At 40.9% G+C, this 21,341-nt stretch overlaps 1 protein-coding gene and 1 long non-coding RNA gene across 2 annotated transcripts in view; one reads left to right on the top strand and one right to left on the bottom strand.

Annotated features, from left to right (window-relative positions):
* The window catches only part of LOC119087848, a 55,225-nt gene that overhangs the window by 17,748 nt on the left and 16,136 nt on the right, over positions 1-21,341 (top strand). The window lies entirely within an intron of this gene.
* On the bottom strand, positions 6,235-19,653 carry Ms4a14 (membrane spanning 4-domains A14). Its single transcript, XM_037204846.1, is given in 8 exon segments — positions 6,235-8,039; positions 8,042-8,428; positions 8,474-9,400; positions 12,518-12,616; positions 14,733-14,882; positions 16,864-16,917; positions 17,455-17,583; positions 19,385-19,653. Coding segments are annotated over 8 exon segments (3,444 nt in total). The 5' UTR covers positions 19,523-19,653; the 3' UTR covers positions 6,235-6,479.

The following is a 21,341-nucleotide window of genomic DNA, read 5'->3' on the forward strand; positions in this document are numbered from 1 at the left end:
TTAATCCTAAGCATTTAAAAAAATAGTTAGATTGTTTTTTTCTTTGAGAATTTCATACATGTATCCAATGACCAGTTCTATGTCTCATTCTCAAGTTTATTTACTAGTTCTAGGGTCAAGATAAAGTTACTAACTTCTGTGTTCATATTAGTTTATATATTTATTGAAACATGACATGTCTTATTTGGAGTAATGATTATATAATAAGGCTGTTTTGAGTGAATTATATTCTTGGTATATAAATAAATTTTAGTAATAATAAGAAAATGCTACCAGGCAGCATTACTTCTTATATTATTTCTGTTCTGACCATGACGGTCAAATATTTTGTCTCACTTTACTTCCATAGTTCATTTTGGCTATTTCTTTATCAGCTGAATATGTATTTATAAGCTTAACCATAAGAACCTTGGCAGTACCACACTGAGTTACTACATATGTTATTGTCTTGTATTTCTCCATTGTTGGCGGTTGCTTGCTAATAGACATCTCAGTTGTGTTCACACATGAATGGCATAGCTGATCATAGCCTTAAAAAGCTTCATATATTCTTACATACCTTATTTCCCGACATTACAAAATCTCATCTTTTCATGAGAGGCCCTCTAATTTTTTTAAATTTAATTAATCTATTTATTTTTACATCCCAACCACAACCTCCTCTCCTCCACTCCTTCCTCCCCTCCCCTCTGCCCTCCCTCAATCCACCCCTCTCTCAGAAAGGGGCAGGCCTCCCATGGGCATCAACAAAGCATGACATATCCAAGTGCTTGTAAGACCAAGCACCTCCCCCTGTATGCAGGCTGGGCAAGGCAATCCAATATGAGGAATAGGTTCCCAAGAGCCAACCAAAGCACTGGAGACAGCCCCTGCTCCCATTGCCAGGAGCCCCACAAATAGACAAAGATATACAACTGTCATATATATGCAGAGGGCCCAAGTCAGTCCCATGCAGGCTCCTGGTTTGTTGGTGCAGACTCTGGGTTCCCGTGAGCCAGGCTAGTTTTCCTGTGATGACGCTGACCCTCCTGGCTCCTACAATCCCTCTTCCCTCTCATCATCAGGACTCCCCAAGCTTGGCCCAAGGTTTGGGTCTCGGAATCTGCCTCTATCAGTCACTGGGTGAAGACTCTCTGATGACAACTGGAGTAGTCACCAATCTGATCATAGGGGATGGCCAGTCTAGGCTCTGCATCCACTACTGCCAGGAGTCTTAGCTGGGAGGCCCTCTAATCTTAAAGTGGTTTATGAATGATTGGATACTATCTTTTAGGCCTTAATGTTCCCAAATCAAACCTTTTGTCATAGTTAGGGTTTCTATTGCTGTGAAGAGACACCATGACCAAGGTGGGGTAGCTCGCTTACAGTTTCAGAGGTTCAGTCGATTATCATCAGGGCAGGGAACATGGTGGCATGCAGGCAGACATGGTGCTGGAGAAGTAGCTGAGAGTCCTATTCTTGTGGGCAACAGGAAATGGTCTATCTGTCACACTGAGCAAAAGGGACCTCAAAGCCTGCCCCCACAGTGACACACTTCCTCCAATAAGGCTACACCTACTTCAACAAGGCCACACCTCCCAATAGTGCCATTCTCTATGAGCTTATGGGGTACAATTACATTCAAACTACAACACCTTTATTTTATCTTGTTGCCAGTTATTCTTGGGAAGTTATGATGATGCAAGTGGTCAGACCGAGTTCAAGGCTTCTTCTCTGAATCCCTTTCTGGGTGGTTGTAAGAAAGACTCCCAAGTCCTTTCATTTATATCATACCGTAGATGAAACTTATTTTTCTTTGTTTTGAAATATCTTGTCTTTATATTGAAAACTGCTCTCCTTCCAAAGACCCATATCCAACCACAGAAAGCAGGACAGTGACAGGTGTCCTTTGCCTGGGGGTCTGCAAGTCTTCTGGGTGTCATTTGATATTTAAATTATAAACACCGACTCTGGACCTTATCCCATGAAGGACAGTGAAAAATCCATTATTTCTCCTAGTATTTTCAGCTGTCTTGGGGAGTAACAAGGAGACATGAGAGGGAAAAAGCAGCTGGTGTTTCTCTCTTGCTGAGTTGTCCTGGGCTGTTGTCTTGACTTTTATGGATATCTCTTCCCCACTGTGTTGTCACGGTCCTGAGTCCTCATTACCTTCAAGCAGTGATGATGCAGCATCTCAAGATGTATAGACAATTTTAAAATAAAGATTGCAAACATTTTATAGAACCCACAAGGGCAGGCACTAGGGAGTTCCCACTGGATGTATCTTCTGACTTACACTCTCTAATTCCTATTGATTGGCACATGAGTATGTCCACACAGCCTCTCTATATATAGTGTTCCCTTTTTGACTACCAGGGATTTTTCTGTCAGAGACAAAATGGTATTTGATTCATGAGGTCAGATGATTTTTTAAAATACCTTTGCTCTTTCTACCATATAAGAAGAAATATAAAAGGTTTGTGTTAGTATGTTTGGGCTGCCATAACCATGTGCCTGAGGTTGGGGGATTTAAACAACACAATTTCATTTATGATTCTAGAAAGTGGAAAATATTAAATCTGGGTGCCATCAAACTTAGATTAACTTTTTTAGATTAATATAATTACAACATGTCTCCCCTTTACTCCCTCCAATCTCTTCCATATACCCCTCCTTGCTCTCCTTCAAATTCATGGTTTTTCTTTTTTCACTGTGAATAAATACACATATATTTCTAAATATAACCTGCTTAGTCTTTATAATGTTGTTTGTATGTATATGCTTTCCTGACTAACTATTTGTCACTAGACAGCCATATGGTGTGCCCTTCTCTGGCAAAGACCTCCCACTCCCAGCTTTCCTCAGTTGCCTGTAGTCTTTGTGTAGGGTTGAGGAATCATGGGCTTTTCCTCATCCAGTCTGGCATGTCAACTGGTGTCATCCTCCTTCAGTTGATGTTTGGGCAATCATGTTGGTAAGACTTTATGGATACATGTTCTGATGTTATTACATGACACAATCTCACAGAAAACTCCTTGATTTTGTGCCTCTTATAATCTCTCTGCCCCCTCTTCCACAGTGTTCCCTGAGCTTTATGTGTGGTTTTGGTTTGTATATGTTTCCACTAATACTGTGCTCTACAAACCTGTGCTTTTGAGTCCTTGTGGTTTTCTGTAGTGGTCTCAGTCTGTTGCAAAGTTTCTTTGATGTGGGGTGAAGACTACGCTTGTCTGTAATGTGGAACTGACTTGAATGTCCCCTCCCTGAGGCCTAGTTTGCATGGTGCCAGAAGGTACGATGCAAGCTTCCAAAAGAGGGAGGCAACCAACAGCTCTACCCACTCATGATGCCTATGAAGCGCATCAACCAGCATGGCACGATAACCCTAAGGGTGTAATAGTGGCACACAAATCTTGGTGGAAAACAAAAGCTCTATAGTTATACTGAAACCCATTATACAGGAGAGAAACCATGCCTGGCACCAGGAATCTAGTTTTCAGTGCTGGTGAAATCATGGTTATTGGAGGATTATCTAAGACCCCTAATTTGTTAAACCAGCATAATCCCTAACAACAGTCTATAAACAATTGTTCTTATACCTGCAAACTTAGTTTTTCATGATGTCTCTCTTCTTGGCATTCAGGTGGCTGATTTCTTCTGATGCCTTTATATGACATTTCCTTAGATCTTTATGTACACTCTTTCTCTCACCTTCCTCCCTCCCTCCCGCTCTCTCTCCTTCCCTCCCCCTTTGTCTCTCTGCCTCTGTATCTTTGTCTCTGTCTCTTTCTGTATCCCTTTCTCTCTGTGTCTCTGTCTGTCTGTCTGTCTGTCTGTCTCTGTCTCTGTCTCTCCCTCCCTCTCTGTGTGTGTGTGTATGTGTGAAAGAGTTTCACAATATAGTCCAAGTTGGCTTTAAGCTCACTAGCCCAGGCTGGCTTTGAACTCACAATTCTTCTTCATACTCTTGAATGCTGGAATTGCAGGCACGTACCACTGTAGAAGGGTACTATTCCCACCATGAAGGTCACACTCCTCTATTTTCATCTGAACCTAGTATCTTCAAAAGCTCTATTTCCAATGTTATCACATTAGGACTTAGGACTTTCACATTAGAATTTAGAGGTAGGATATTTCAGTCCAAAGCAAAGAGATAATTTGATTAATACTATAAAACATCATCTATCAACTATTTGTCATCTAATAATGATTTGTTCATGCAGACATCTATGACAATACAATTTTTGGTCTAAGAAAAGCTTCTGTGGAACAGAATAAGCTTCCTTTCCTGATGTTCACTATTTAAAAAGAATGACTCTTACAGATGTTTTTCTGGAGTTTCTAAATAAGCTCTCCAATTTCATCATATAAAAAGATGCTAATGAGTCTCTTTTCAGTCATAGAGCACTGTTAGTCCATGGCATGACCTGGCTTCAGAATCTTACAAAATTTCCTCACCTACTATTCCTAATTAAGCATTTACATACAAGAGTCTGGGTGACACTGCTCATGATACTTGAAAACACTTTTCAGAGTGCATAAATATAATGAAGTTGATTGCTGCCACGTTTGTAGTTTTTGCTTTTTTTTTTTTTTTCTGGGCAAAGTAGGGAAAGAAAGGGAGGAGCTCGGGGATTTGAGTTCCTAGATCAAGCCCAATAGACAAGACCCATTGCTGTGTGTTCTGAAGGATCCTCTTCTCATCTGTAGCTACAGAGTTAAAGTTGCTGAAAACTAAGTGCAGAATCTGATTTAGCAACTGGCTGGATTACAATGCAAGGTGAATTCTCTGTTCTTCAGCAACATTGCTGTTGAAGCAGGGACATTGGTAAGAGCAAGTGGGATTCTAAAGTTGGAATGGCTAAGTACAACAAGACTTTGCAAATCTGAAAACACTGGACCCTAAATTCTGATGAGTCTATCATTTTCAGGGAAGGAGGTCTCTCTGTCCCCAATGGGGCCTGGCTATCTGTGTGAATAATCCCTTGCCTGAAAAAACTATGATGGCCTTTTCTGAAGGAGTTGCTGTGTCAGACAATCCTTCTCATCAGGACATGACTGTACCCACTGTCATTTTTTCTGTATTCTAACTGGACTTAACTGACCACAGGCCCCAACTTTATGGTGGCTCAGGAAGCTTGTTAGACTACATAAGAAGTACCTGAGATCCATCATTATGTGCTTCCAAAATTAGCTCTTACCCTTAATATCTATTTCCATGTTTGTTCTTGGGGGCTCTGTATTTACAGATTAGAAAGTTCAGGTACACATACATGCGAAGGAAACACTGTGCAGCCTAGTAAAATGCAAAGCATCAGAGCTGACAGAAAATCAAGATTTTATCAAAGACATCAAAGAGGAAAAGAATTCGAAGAGTCCAATCGGCGAGAGAGAGGAAGGATTATATGAGCAAGAGATATTGAGACCATGATTGGAAAAAGCACAAGAACAAATAGCCAAACTAGCAGAAACACATGAACTGTGAATCAATAGCTGAGGAGCCCCCATGGAACTGGACCAGGTCCTCTGGATAAGTGAGACAGTTGATAAGCTTGAACTGTTTAGGAGGCCCCCAGGCATTGGGACCAGGATCTGTTCTTGGTGCATGAGCTGGCTTTTTGGAACCTAGGGCCTATGCTGAGACATTTTTCTCACCCTTGGTGCAGGTAGGAGGGGACTGGACCTACCTCAACTGAATCTACCAGGCTGGGCTGACTCCCCAGGGGAGACCTTGCCTTGGAGGAGGTGGGAATGGGGGTGGGTTGGGGGGAAGGCTGGGGGGTGGGAGGAGGGAGGACAGAGGAATCCATGGCTGATATGTAAAATTAAATTAATTATAAAATAAAAATATTTATAAAAAATTCAAAAACTGTGGTTGGCTTGGAAGACAGAGGGTAACTGACAGTTTTTAACACAATTCATTTGGCCAGAGAAGGTGCAATTGGCTCCCAATACTTACAAAGCTGTGAGTGCAGGCGTGTGAGAGCAAGAGCTGCAGCTTCTTTCAGTACAGTCCACTTTGCCATATTTTCTATTATAATATTCACATGGCCACCCTTCCCTGACTTCTACTCTTCCATCTCTAGCTATGCTTTCTCTTTCACCAAGTATTGGACACCAAACCTGGTGCACATATCTTCAACACAAATGTGGGGAGAAAAAATATTAGCATTATGGGGAAATAGATCCATTTAGTAATAAGGTGTGAGATGAATTGACGATCATACATTGAAATACTAAAATTGATGACAAAAGTTTTACAGCTTAGATGACATTTATTTCTTCACTCCCAGAAGGTTTTGATATAGTCTTAACATTTGACTTGTTGTCATTTTGCTTTTAAAAGGAATGAGTTCTTTGTAGGTCCTGCATGCCCTTTACTCTGGTGAGTGAATTAGACAGCAAGCACAGGTGAGAAGACAGGTTAGGGAAAAATCAACCACTTCATCCTCATCTGGCTCCATTATCTGGGATCTGTGGTTTTTGGTTAGATATGCATGTTAGTCTGAATCTTCAGATTGAGGTTGATCTCTCTGACAACATGAGGAAGAAGTAGCATTCAGATCTTTGGATGAATATGAATGGGGTGATGTACTGTTTTGCACCTCTTGCTCTGAAGCTATATTGGATAAACAGGTTACATATGTGTATGGAACCAGGCTCTGACAAGAAGCAGGATAATTATCTGGCCTCATGTCTTCTGACTGCTCATCTTTTGGTTTCTGGCATGTATCTTCTGTGTCTCCAGGTTCTCTGTCTCTTGTTTGTACATCATCTGCATATGTATCTCCTCTTACAACACTAGATTCAGAATCTTGTTGGTCGTTACCTTGACACAGACCTACTTGAAATATAAAGTTACGCAATTGATGATCTTGGGTGTATTGGACTATGGTGCTGCGGGGTTGGATTTCTTGGTATAGTGCCCTTTGCCTTAAGGATTCTCTCTCTAATAGCTCTTGGGATTCCCAGTCTAGGGAAGGATGTATTTCGAACTGCCATTCTTGTGCTTTCCAATCTTTGTTTCTCCAGCCTTGACTTCTCCAGTCTTGGGATCCCAGGCTAGCAGGCTGCCAGGATGAAGTTGACCAGTATGAACATGACTTTTCTGTGAACTGAAAGCTTTGGGAGTCCCAGTCCTCACATGACTGCATTGGGACTCTCCTTACTAGCACTTGTTGTCTTTGTTGCCAGTTTGAGGACTGGCTCTTTGGGGCTTTCTGCTCTTGGGGCTGCTGGTCTTCAGCTTGTTGAACTTGAGCTTGTTCTTCTGGAGGTTGCTCTTTATTAGACTCCTGATCTTCTTCCTCTTTGTTATTAAGCTGTTCTTCTGGGTATAGTTCCTCTACAGATTTTTGGTCTTTGCTTTGCTGATCTTGGGATTCTTGTACTGGGACCTCCTCCTCATCTGCCTGCTGCTGACCAGCTTGCTCTAGGAATTGCTCTGAGGTTTGAGTATATGCATCTTGTTTCTCTGTGGTGTGCTTCTTTGGGGATAGCCAGGCTTTGATTTGCTGATCTATGGATTTCCGTCTTGAAGTTTTCCTTTGTAAGTCTACAGAATATCTCCTTGGGGGTTTGTCACCTTTGATTTGCAGGTCCAGGGAATGTCTCTTGGGATAGACTTTTTCATGTGTGCCTTTCAAGGATAAGGAAAGTCTTCTTGGGGTTTTCTTGCCTGTATCAGACTTCCATTCTTGAGTCAACTCCATTACTTCTGTTCGAATGTCCCTATAAATTATTTCTGGATATTGTTGGCTTTGAACTTGAGTGTTTGATACTTGAAGATCTGAGAAAGACATGTCATGGGGTGCTGAATCCTGGGTTTGTGTGCTCTGGGATAGTTTGTCTTGAGACAGTAGATCTTGGTATTTCATATCCTGGGATGTAGTATCTTGGGAGGGAATCTCTTGTGATGGAGTCTCTACAGCTTGAGTGTCTTGGGATGGTATGTCTAGAGTTAGTGTATCTTGGTATGGAGTTTCTTGAGATGGGGTCTTTTGAGATAGAATATCTTGGTATGGAGTTTCTTGGGATGGAGTCTTTTGGGATGGGATATCTTTTGGGATGGGATATCTTGGTATGCTTCAGATGGAGTCTTTTGGGATAGACTGTCTTGGTATGGGGTTCCTTGGGATGGAGTCTTTTGGGATGGGATATCTTGGTATGCTTCGGATGGAGTCTTTTGGGATAGGGTATCTTGGTATGGAGTTCCTTGGGATGGAGTCTTTTGGGATGGGATATCTTGGTATGCTTCAGATGGAGTCTTTTGGGATGGGATGTCTTGGTTTAGGGTTGCTTGGGATGGAGTCTTTTGGGATGGGATATCTTGGTATGCTTCAGATGGAGTCTTTTGGGATAGGATATCTTGGTATGGGCTTCCTTGGGATGGAGTCTTTTGGGATGGGATATCTTGGTATGCTTCAGATGGAGTCTTTTGGGATAGGATGTCTTGGTTTAGGGTTGCTTGGGATGGAGTCTTTTGGGATAGGATATCTTGGTATGCTTCAGATGGAGTCTTTTGGGATAGGATATCTTGGTATGGGGTTCCTTGGGATGGAGTCTTTTGGGATGGGATATCTTGGTATGCTTCAGATGGAGTCTTTTGGGATAGGGTATCTTGGTATGGGGTTCCTTGGGATGGAGTCTTTTGGGATGGAGTATCTTGGAATGACATGTCTTTTGTTAGTATATCTTGGAATGACAGCTCTTGGTATGGAGTCCCTAGGGATAGAGTCTCTTGGAATGGTAGGTCTTGAGTTAGCGTATCTTGGAATTGTATGTCTTGAGATGGCATGTCTTCAAAAGGCAAGTCTTCAGATGTCAGATCATAAGAAAAACGGGATGATGGGGGTTTAGAGCGTAAAACTTGTGTTGACAGACCTGCCATTGATGTTTGGGATGATAAAGTGTCAGGTAACAAAGGGAGGAAATCATGTGAGGATGGAGTTTTAAGAGTTGCAAGTGACACATTTTGGTTGTCAAGCAATTTGGGTTGCAGATCAGAGGTTTGAGGTGTAATAGCTTCTAGGTCCTCATCTTTCAGGTTATTGCTTCTAGACTCTTTTGGAGAAGGAATATTTTCTGAAGACTTTGGTGTTAATGGGGGAGGTAAAGCATTCAGTTTAGTTTTTTCCTCTTGTGGGAGTTGAGTAATAGTCTCTTGTTCATCTGGAACACGCATAGAAGATGTACCCTTATCACTTTTCTGTGGGATATTTTTGGGAGCTGTGGGAGCTGAAGGATTTCTTGAGACTCTTAACTTGAAGAAAGCATAACCCCCTAAGAAAATGGTTTTTATGTTTGAATCTGCATTACCACTGGGAGATTTTCCTTGAAACTCAAATTGTAATTGATTATTTTCTTCTGGCACAGGCTGTTCAGTATTTTGAGGAACTTCTGAAGGAAAAAAGAATACAGCCTATAATACCAAGGGGAAAGCAGAGTGTTAATAGGCCAGAATTGTATTTGTGTCATATCCTTACTGTATTCTCATATTATTTTTCCTCTGTCATGTGTACATGAGAAAGGAGATGAAGCTCTCTAGCCTTTCCTGTCTGTTCATCAGATTTGGGTGATGTCACTATCCTTATATCCTAGAAACTAAACAAAGGGATTTTATCAAACTTGCCTCAGGATTTTTTCTATACTGAATAATACTAAGTTTTCTAAGACATTTAAAGTATCCAGTTAATATTCACACACAAAAGTCTACTATATGATTTGTTAATTACTTAAACTATCAAAGACAATCAGAATTTACCCTTAAAGTGATAACAATTATAACCAGACTAACATATGAGTAGATAATGATAAAAATCACCCAGCACTATGCCTATTATTGAAATAGTTACTAGGTTCAGAGGAAGAAGCTAATTTACAGTATCATTTAAAAGAATAATATATTCAAGAAAAATGCCTACCCAAGGAGTTGAAAGACTTCTATGCTGAAACCTCCAAAATACTTCTGAAAGTATTTGTAAGAAGAACTAGACAAATGGAGATCTTCTCCATGTTTGTTTATAACAAGGCTTAAACTTGTTTAAAAAAATCTATGCTATGCAAAAATATACAGATTCAATTTTATCCATGTCAAAATATAAATAAGCTCATTCTCAGCATAAAACACATTTCAGATTTATATGGAATCTTAAGGGGTCCAGAATAGCAAAACCATTTAAACAGAAGAAAAATATTTGGAAAAATAATAGTTGCCAATTTTGCAACTTCCATAAAGTTATGGTAAGATGGATAGGTAGATACAATAAAGAACCCAGAAGCAAACATAACATAAATAGTTCATTGAGTTTCAGCAGTGATGCCAGGATCATTCTATGGGAGAGGACAGTCTTTTTAACAATCAGCACTAGGAAAACTGGATAGCCACATGCAAAGAATGAATTCAACACTTACCCAGTACCATAGATAAACTTAAAAGCACAAAATGTACACTTTGGTGGGCCCCATTTTCTTTAATCCCTTTGTCCTGGGATGGTGCTGCCCACATTCAGGACAGATTTTTACTTACCCTTTCCTTTCTGAAAATAGCCTCAAAGACAAGCCCATAGGCCTAAAGTCATGTAGGCTTTTTGTAATCCAATCAAGATGGACACCAAGATTAACTGTCACAGTTGGATCTGGTGACAATTTTATGGGTAAGACAACACAAGATGGATAGGGAAATGGCTCATTTGGTAAAGTACCTGCTGCCCAGGCAGAAGGACCTGAGTTCAGATGGCCAGAAACCATGTAAAAAGCAAAGCATGACACCATGTTCTTGTTACCTTAGCCTTGGGAGCATGGAGATGAGCTAGGCAGATCCATGAACCCCAGGTTCGGTGAGAGTTCCAGTTTCAAAAACAAACATAGACTCATCCAATTGCTGACCATGGGTACATACAGTGTGCATGAATGCACATGTACACACCACATATACAATATCACAATATACTCAAGTATGTAATAATGAAAGAAATAAAAGAATACATAAATCAGATTTGATCAATATATGGCTTCTGTGTATTGAAGATACTGTCCAGGATGGAAAAAAATAATAACCATCTGAAGGGACAGAATGGGATGAAATAGTTATAGACAATATGTCTAATAAGAAATCACCAAACTGTACATATGGAAACACTACAATCCAACAACAACAACAACAACAAAATGAACAGCCTAATTAAGAAGTGAGCATGGGCCAGTTGTGGTGGCGTACGCTGGTAGGATTTGCTGAAGGAGGTAGAGGCAGGAGAATCACGAGTTGGAGGCCAGCCTGGGCTACACATTTTAAGGTGGTACACACCTTTAATCCCAGCACTCGGGAGGCAGAGGCAGATGGATCTTTGTGAGTTCGAGGCCAGCCTGGTCTACAGAGCAAGACCTAGGGAAGGTGCAAAGCTACACAAAGAAACCCTGTCTCAACTCCCCCCGTCCCCAAAGTGAGCATGGGCCTATAAAAGCTCTTGTTCAAAGAAGATCTGTTCCTGCTAATAGGTGCATGACTAACCCTCAGGAACATCCTATTAACCTTTGGGAAGGTGGGATTGAACTGTATCTTGATTGTGATGATCTTTAAATAGATGTATGTCATTTGTCAAAAATTATTGCACAGTGTGCTTAGAATTGGTGCACTGGATTGTTTGAAGTTAAAAGCAAGCGAGGATGTAAGCAAACACTCTACCAAGCACAATCCAGACTGCTGTTGTAACTCAGAAAGCAAGGCCAGGAGCTGTACCACACAGGTCAGAATCCTGTGTTCTGTCATACTGGCGGTGTTAATTAACCTCTCTGTTAAGCTTTAGTTCATTTTGATGTATAATGAAGGTGTTGATATAATATTAACATAATTATTAAGTTGCCACTAAGCGATTATAATGATGTTTGACATTATAAACAATCAGTAGGGCTATAAGCTCCCAATGTCGCAGTACTATGGGATTTCCACAAAGTCCCATATTTCCCATTTTTTCCCCAGGAAGATAAAGAATTATATATTAACAGAGATGACTGAGGACAGTAGATAGGACAAGAAAGGAAAGCAAGTTACCTGAAAGAGTAGAGTGAGCATCAGTCTTAAGCTCAAACCCCTCTGACCTTTCTAATTTAGGAGTTTCAGTGTGGTATCTGAGCATACTGCTTCTGCACAGTAATAGAGGTCAATGTGGGGTGATGTTCTCAGTGTGGATGCAGTAGTACCAACCTCTGTGCTATTTGTACCCTTAGAGGGAGTGTGGGAGGAGACATGAAAATCAGGATCGCTGGAAGCTCATCGGCAAGCTAGCCTGGAGTATGCAGTAGTGAACAGCAGGTGAGACATTTTCTCGAAACAACATAGAAGGTGAGGGCCAACTCCTGAGGTTGTCCTCTGATCTCCACACTTACACTGTGGCATAAGAGTACCTGCTTCCTCACACACAGGAACATGTACAAACACACACACACACATGCACACACACACACACACACACACACGCACGCACGCACGCATGTACACACACGCGCATATACTCAGTTCTCGTGACAACCTTGGGCGCACCTCTCTTGAACTGGTCCAGCACTTGCTTCTTAAGGATGCAATAGTCACAGATATGCTGAACTCTGCTATGGTGATGATTAATAAGACTGACAGAATTCCCTGCAAATAAGGAAGAGAAAGAAATCATATTTAGGACAAAAGCAGCATCACTTTAAAAACAGAAGCCCAGAACACTTTACACATGATGACCGAGTTTGGGAAAACTCATGTTCATGCTGTTCTGTAGCTATTAAATATTGCATCATTTTAATGTCTTTCTGGCAAGGAGTGGGCTAAGACAGTCTCTAGAGTGACACCAGGAGAGGACAGTAGAGAGAAAGAGCATTCCTATAAATAGCTGCCATTTCATTAAAATAACTTGTTTCAGTGTGGAAATATAGTACCCCAACACCTGCTTTTTCTTCCCTGAGGAAGCTGCTAATGCATATTTTTTGAAGTGAAAGTTTCAGCTATGTATCCACCTCTGTGCCAAATAAATCTGCAAGATGGATCTAGTACCCAGATCGGCTTTTGCCGACACTACTTCAGGTAATGTTTTCATTGAGAAGTGAGATGGTGCAGTGTGGTATTCAAAAAGGCTTAAATACCAGAGGCAACACAAGTTGGGCACAGCTGGTCCCAGGGTCACGCTTACACTAGGAGAGTGACTACAGCTCTCTGCACCTCAGTTTCCTTTGAGCACATGCAGGAGCTTAGGTAACGGCCGTGTTGCTGAAGCTGAAGGGTGTGCACATTTTGCTGTGTGAAGCTCCCCTGTCTGTCCTCCCCACTGTCCTCCCCCACTGTCTGTCCTCCCACTGTCTGTCCTCCCCACTGTCCTCCCCACTGTCTGTCCTCCCCGCTGTCTGTCCTCCCACTGTCTGTCCTCCCCACTGCCTGTCCTCCATCAGGAGGGAATTGGCCCCAGATCTTGCAAACCTTCCATCCTATGCACTTGGATCAAGTAGGACAGGATTTCATCCTTTGTTTTCGGACTGTCCTTAGGAATTCAAGTCTAATTCTGGAATTTATCTCAGCACAAAGAGGTCATTTAGTCCACTTCAACAGGTGGTTACATGGATTAAATCATGGGAGATAATTTCCCATGAGTCTACTTCATTTTTGTCCTTACTAGTTCAAATTTTCAAAATCTGGGACTGAATGCTTCCAGATGTTGCTATCAGAAGCAGACTAAAAGCTCAGAGTTTGCTTTGGGAGCAGAGGAAAAGGCTCATGGGAGTCTTTGACAAGACTGAAAATGATGTCAGGGCTGGTGTGGTGATAGCACTTGCTATTAAGCCTGACAGCCTGAGGTTAAGCTTCAGGATCCACATGTTGGAAAGAGAAAAAGAACTCCTGCAAGTTGTTCTCTGATGTCCACATATAAGCTGTGGCATTGCAGACTACACATACTTCAAATAAGTAAGTGTAAAAAATAATTAAAATAATTATAATGTCATATATTACTTATACAATAGACTCTTAAAGCCTTAACTATCATTAGGGGCTGGAGATAGCTCAGAAATTTTGGGCATTGGCTCTCTCCTGGAGGAGCTGTGTTCAATTCCCAGAACCCACACTGCAGCTCATAAACATCTGTAATTCTAGTTCCAGAGCATCCATTAACATCTATTGACCTCAGAGAACACTAGGCATGTATGTGGTGCACAGTCCCACATTCAGGCAAGATACCCACTCACGTTAAAAAAGTAAAATAAAAACATCATGTATAATTATATTTCCTGGTAAATTTACCATACTGAGTAAAAATTATATAATTATATAAAATGGCTTGTATATAAAAAAAAGATTGAAACACCTCACTGAAGTACTTTCTTCCACCGTATTTTGTTTCATACCAATAGAGTAATTTTTTTGATTAGTAAAAAGGTAAAATTTAATACAATTGAAGTAATAACAGTTGTAATAGCTAAAACTATTGAGTATTTATACTTTTCCAGGTATTATTTGAAGTAATCCTTACCACAGGTCAGTGAGGCAGCTATTATATTACTATCTCAAGTTTTTTCAAGAGGAAAAACCAAGATGTAGAGACACTACAATGTTATGCCAAAGTCACAAGCTCCCAGGATCTAAAAGTAGGATTAAAAATCAGAGTCTAGGGTTCCAGAACCACCTGTAGTGAGGTCAGGGGTAAAAATCAATTCATCATTGTGTCATGGACACAGCCTGGCTAAGGTTACTCAGCCTCTTCATCCAGAATAAGGTCACTCACAAGGAGAAGTGTTCTGCCTACAACACATGTTCCTTCGAGGGAGGGCGCCTGACAGAATTTGTGCTGCTGTGTGAAGCTGATGAAGATCAAGGCCATCCCAGCTAACGCAACCAGTGAGCTGAAGATATTCATGGTCATGATTCCTTGTCCCTGGAGAATAGATTTAAAACATGGGAAAGTAAATAAAAACTAAAGGTAAAGATACCTTGCTGGAAATTCTCAGAACTTCTCCAGTTCTAGAGGCCTCACCAGATCCATGTGATTGGAAGGCTTGATAAGTTCAGTTCTGACTGGTCAAAGTCAGGAGGCAAAGCCCACTGTAGAATGGGCCAACAACACTGTGTGGTTAATGCTCCTGAAAATGTCCATCTCATCTCAGCACAAACCATCTTTTATACCCTGAAAGGACATGGTGCCTTGGAAAGCATCACAACATGGAAATCAGACTTGATTGTGAGTCCTGCTTTCATTAGGACTTATACCAACTATTTAATCTGTCTGAGCCTCAATTTCTACCTTTAAAAAGGAGAATGTCTTTAGTGTAGTGTTCATTTATTTTCTAAAAATTTAGTGTATACTAAATATGTGTCGTTACCACATTAAGCCCTGAATGTATAGACTCATGTGGGAACTGACGGCTCACCATCTGGCTCCCTTATATTCCCCAGGAAGAGTCAAATGATGACTGACAAAACCAGATGGTTAAAGATGGTAAAATTCGGACTAGTGCTTAAAGTTGCCCTGTTTTGATCTTAGTGCTCCAACATGGGAGGCATAAAAAACTGACCTGCTTAATTCCTTTTAATTTTAAAAATGATTTTATTTCTTTTTTGAGAATTTCATATGTGAATATTGTGTTTACATCATCCTCCCACTCCAACTCCAACATCTCCCATGTTCTGTCCCTTCACTCCTCAACTATTCACTCCTTACTATTTCATGATTATTTTTTACATATATGTACATAAAAATTTATAATACAACCTACAGAGTTAATTTAGTATTGTTCATTTGTATGTTTGTTTAGGGCTGAACACTTATAGGAACTGTCAGCATTTATCTCCAGAGGAGCAGATGGAGCATTCATCCCTCTCCCTAGGATTTCACTAGAGTTTGTAACTGTCCCCAAGGAAACTGACAGAGAGCCATGAAAATGGATTCGGTGACTTGGAGAAGAAGCCCACAACTCTAGGGTTTTCTGCAATTATTAGATGAGAATAGGAACATTAAAACATCACCATGTCTTTTGTAAGTAATATTTTAATTCTCAAAGTAGCTCTTAGGTAATCTTCCCTCAAGTTGACAGAGCAAGGAGAGCCAAGCAGCTCTGACTCAATCCTACAACTGTGTGGCATCAGTGACACACTTTTTGTCTGGTCCTTGGGCAGGCCTCTCTGTTGGCATTGGAGGTGGGGCTGGAGATAGAAAGTGAGGCTGACAGGGTTCTGGGATGAATTTTGGTTGAGGTATGGCTTCTCAACTTGGAGACTGTAGATGTTTTGTTCCGATAGTTTTTCTATTGTTAGGAGGCCTTTCCTTGCTTCCATTGTTTTAAAGGGTGTTTAGAGGGGCTGGAGAGATGGCCCAGTAGTTAAGAGCACTGGCTGCTCTCTCAGAGGACCCAGGTTCAGTTCCACATAGTGGCTTACAAATATCTGTAACTCCAGTTTCAGGGGATCTGACACCCTCTTCTGGACTCTGTGGGCATCAGGTAAAACACTCCTACACATAAAATAAAAACAATAAACCTAAAAAGAAAAAGGATGCTTAGAGACAACCCTGGCTCTTACCCTCTACCTGTCGATAGTATACACTACCCAGTTATGACAATCAAAAATATCTTTGGATATTGTGAACTATTCCCCATGGAAAGAGAAGAAGCAAAAATCCACTCCCAATTGAGAATCATTTAATTACAGCAATATAGGATGGTTCCCAAGAATAACTTTCAGTTTACTTGATCAGAGAAGTGGGAGAAAGGGAAAGAATGCAGGGATAAATCAACCACAAATGGTTTTGAACCACAAACTTGATGCATAAAGATCTTCCAGAGAAACCCTGAAGCTTAAGGGCAAAGATGCTACAAAGAAAAGAGATTTGAAATCAGGTAGAAGTCATAAAAACTACTTACCAGAATTTGTCTTGATTTATCATCGAACACTGAGATGAATCCTGTCAAGAAAAACTGTCCAGAAGACAAGAGGCAATGGTTAACAGGTGATACATCTAAATGGTCTACAACACAGTCTCCTTTGGGTTTTCAAGCTTCGGTACTACTTACCCCCCCCCTCCCCCTCGGCATCTAGTCTTTCTAACCTGAGTGTTAGAAAGGTACTTGTTTTAATTCCATCTGTAGGAGTTGGTGTCAGCACTTGGGGACATTTAGGTCTTAGACTCTAAAATCCTTCTGCTGCAGTACAGACATCGGGAAGCTACTCTTGGCATCTTCCTCTGCTCCACCTGGCCCATCCACCTCCAGTCCCTGTCAAAGCCCTTCTCTCAGTGCCACACAGTCCCACCTTCCTTCTCTGGGTAATTGCAACTCCTTTCCAATTGATTTTCCCAGGATAGCTGTCATCTTTGAATTTATTTCCCACTCAAAAACCCATAATGTACTCACTCTAATGAGAACACATTATGAAATTTATTGTCATAGAGCCTAATCCAATTCACATTAGTCTTTATAGCAATTTCTGTCAAGTTCTTAGTAAGTGGTACTCACAATAAATGCTCCCCAGAATGGATATCCTGTGAGGATCACGAGAGGAAATTTTTTGGAGAAAAAGATGAAATTAAATGCTAATATAATCCCAAGGCCCACAATGATCAGAGAAAGAAGAATCTGGATAGCCTGGAAGGAGAAAAATGAACATGAGATAACAAGAGCCCAGGCCTGTGGGCTGCCCCAGACATACTTGTGGCTGCCCACTACCCCAATATAAACATCTCCAATGTCTCCATCATGCTGAGTCCCTCCAAATTTTAATTCTTCACTCTTGTTCTTTACTATTTCTCAGAGTCACTAGTATATCTTGTAGCAGACGTATTTGAATTCACGTGTGACTAAACCTAGACTGCAAACTTTGTAATGATTGGCCCCACAAACTGCTTCCTTGCACCCCTTCCTCTTCCCTGGCACTGAACTCTTAGGATCATCCTCATAATTAGCCTCCACATTGTCTGTGTTAAGTGCAGTCATTCCTTGGTTTGCATGGGAAAGTGCGTGGGAGGCTTGATTCCAGGACCAAAATCTGAGGATGCTTAAGTCTCTTGTGTCATAATATTTGTAGGTAATCTGCACATATCCTCTTCTTTGTACATTTTTCCTCAGACAGGATCTCCTGCATCCCAAACTGTTCTCAAACTCACTATGGAGCACAGGATGATTGTAATCACCTTCTCTTGTGCCTCCCCCTCCCAAAGCTGGGATGACAGGCTTGTGGCACCACACCCCTCTCCTTCTGTACTCTTTAAATCGTCTCCTAGGATGGTAGTATGCGATGTACCATACATACAAACACCAGAAACTTTTAAGCATCACCTGCTTAGGAGTGAACAAAATACTTAATAGAATGTAAAAGCAGGAAGTAGCTTTTTATTGTACTGTCTGTGGCATCGGTACAAGAACACTAGCTGTACTTGTTCAGTACAGGAGTAACTAAAAAATATCTTCATTCCATGTTGTTTGAGCCTGTGGTTATGCATCCTTTAGACCTATACTCCACTGATGGACTTTGACCTCACCTTCATTGGCTTCTTAGTTCCATGAGAGGCACTGCCATACCCTCGGGTCACTTCCTCAAGAAGATATTTGGAAAAATTACATAGTTTCCTACTTCCCCTAGGTTGGAAATCAAAGATCAGAACTAGCTCCCCATGAAATAGCCATGGGACCTCCCTGGGGTTAGGTGAGTTAGTAGACTAGTTAATTCCAAGAGTTACTTAATCCATCACCTCAGAAACATTTCTTCATTGACTGCTGAGAGTTAATGTATAATACAGACCCAATGCAAACTGTGCACTGCACTTCTAAAGAGATCTTTTGTTTCTCTCTCTCTCTCTCTCTCTCTCTCTCTCTCTCTCTCTCTCTCTCAATTCTCTCAAAATTCAGGGAACTAGCATGTGATGACTCTTCTCTGAAGGATCCATTTTTTCACAAGCAATTGTCTTAGATGTGCTGCCTTTTAAAAATATTTCATATGTGTATACAATATATTTATCATATTAGCCCTCTTATCCCCCTTCCATCCTCCTCCCATGCTGACCCTTTCTTCTTTCCAACTAGGCCTTAATTTTCAGGTCTTTTTTTTGATGACTTGCTGACTTTAATTAGAGTTGCTTATATAAGCAGGGCTATGGGGTTATTTTTTGGAGCATGAGCAAAACTTATCAGTAGTTACATTTTTGAAGAAAATTACTGATTCCTTTGCTGCCCCCCAGCAACCATTAGTTGTCAATAGCTCCTCTGGGAAGGGTGGAGACTAGTGAGCTTCCTCGACTGTAAAAGGATACATTGCAGATGAAATGCCAGGAAGGAAGGGAGATCAACTCCTTCCCTGAATATTATTGCACAGAACTACCTGTGTAGAAAAAAATGGAGATGCGGTCCCTTTCCTCCCTTCTGGGAGGATCCATGATAAGGCAAAACTCACCCCCAAAACTTTTGGCTCCCCCTTCAGGAAATCCAGCAGAGAGTTATGAGGTCTGTAGGGAAAGGCAGTCAAGACAGTTTCATCTGGATCTATAGTGATGACATGGGTCCTTCTTTTCTCCTCAGATGGTGACGCCATGATTCAGTGGCAGAGCTGTTAGGGGAAGGAGTGAAAGGATATTGTAGCCATAATCATGATGTATTTCCCCCCTAGGGCCACATGGAGTCCTCCGCAGTGAGCCCGTAGCAATTACATAGTACTAGAACCACAGAATCCCAGTCATTGAGTCATAAGAATCTGAGAATTCTAGAGTGTACCAGCCCTCTCGATTCTCACAGAGGAAACCTGGAAAAGTTACTATTATCAGCTTGCTTAAAAAGCATGTAGTAAACACAAAATTTGATAGATGGTACCCACAAAACAAGTGCCTGTATCTGTATTAATATATATATACACACATGCATACATATACACATATACATACATACGTGCACGCATATATTTCACAATTATGCTCTGGTCTCTACCAAGTACTAATTATAATTATACATGGTTTAGAACTTTGTTTTTCCAGACCAATCTTTTAAATTTATGTATTTGTTATGATTTCAACTGCTAAGTCACTGAGGTGAGCCGTTTAATAAGGCCAGACAGATCATGCAAGAATCCTCTCAGCTATTTCCTGGCTCGCAGCAGTCACAAACGCCAGGGTTTCTTAACTCTCAAATGCTGTTGTTTGGACCCACTCCAGCTCTTGAACTTCCATGGGCTTGCTGAGGAAACATGAAGGAACTAAGCCTTTGGCACATCTGCTATGTCCCAGGGACTGTGTCAGGTGCTTCGCTTCCGTGTGCACCACAGTGGCACATCTGACCATGAACAGTGCTCAACCCGAGAAGCGGAAAGGCCCAAGTGCCAGAGGATAAACACCAGGCATAGGTGGAGGAGGCTGTGCTTCTGTCTCCACAGCCTGTGTGTTTACTGTTCAGCCATACTTCCATCCTTTGGCAAACAGAATTTACTTCTTTTAGGAAAAATGTTCTTGTTTAACAACATCTCTTAATAGTATAAAAACAGTAACTTGTGATTATGTTTTCAAGATTTTTAAAGTATATTTAAAGCTTGCATATACTTACAGTGTTCAGGGTAATGTTTTAATATGCATATACACTGCATAATGATTACCATAATGAAGGCAATTAATGTATCCATCACCTTACATTGTTATTGTTTTTCCTTCTTGTGGTGAGAAACTAAAGATCCACTCTCAGGGCTGAAGAGATGGCTCAGTGGTTAAGAGTTTTTGCAGAAGCTGAGGAAACAATCAGTTGAGTGAAGAGATCCAGAGTTGGAGGGACTCTTGGCCAGCTACACATCTGATAGAGGATTAATATTCAGAACATGAAGATTTCAAAAAACAGATAGTCATGGAAGCAAATGATCCAATTAAAAATGGGCAAGGTGATACTGCCACTGTGAAAACCCTGTGAGCTGTTCTTTGAGTTGTAAATAAGGGCAACCTTTCTGATGACTCAGCCATTTAGCAGCTGTTTGTTTTCTTAGAAAGCCAATAAAGAGGGTATTTGGAATAAAAAAAAAGTGGGCAAGGCATCTAAACAGAGAGGTCTCAACAGAAGAAATAAAAATGGCTAAGAAATAACTCAGAAAGTGTTCATCATTCTTAGCAATTAAGGAAATGAAAATTAAAACAACCTTAAGACTTCATCTTATTCCAATAAGAATGGCAATGATCAATAAAAACAATTGACAAGAAATGCTAGTGAGGTCATGGGGAAAGGGGAATCTTCAGTCACTGTTGGAAATGCAAACTGGTGCAGCCATTCTGGAAATCAGTATGGTGAATCCTCAATAAACGAAAAATAAATCTACCCTATTACCCAGTATACCAGTCCTTGACATATGCTCAAAGGAACTGGCATCCTGCTCCACTTATACT

This window comes from Peromyscus leucopus, chromosome 1, assembly GCF_004664715.2.
Source record: "Peromyscus leucopus breed LL Stock chromosome 1, UCI_PerLeu_2.1, whole genome shotgun sequence".
Taxonomy (NCBI): Eukaryota; Metazoa; Chordata; class Mammalia; order Rodentia; family Cricetidae; genus Peromyscus; species Peromyscus leucopus.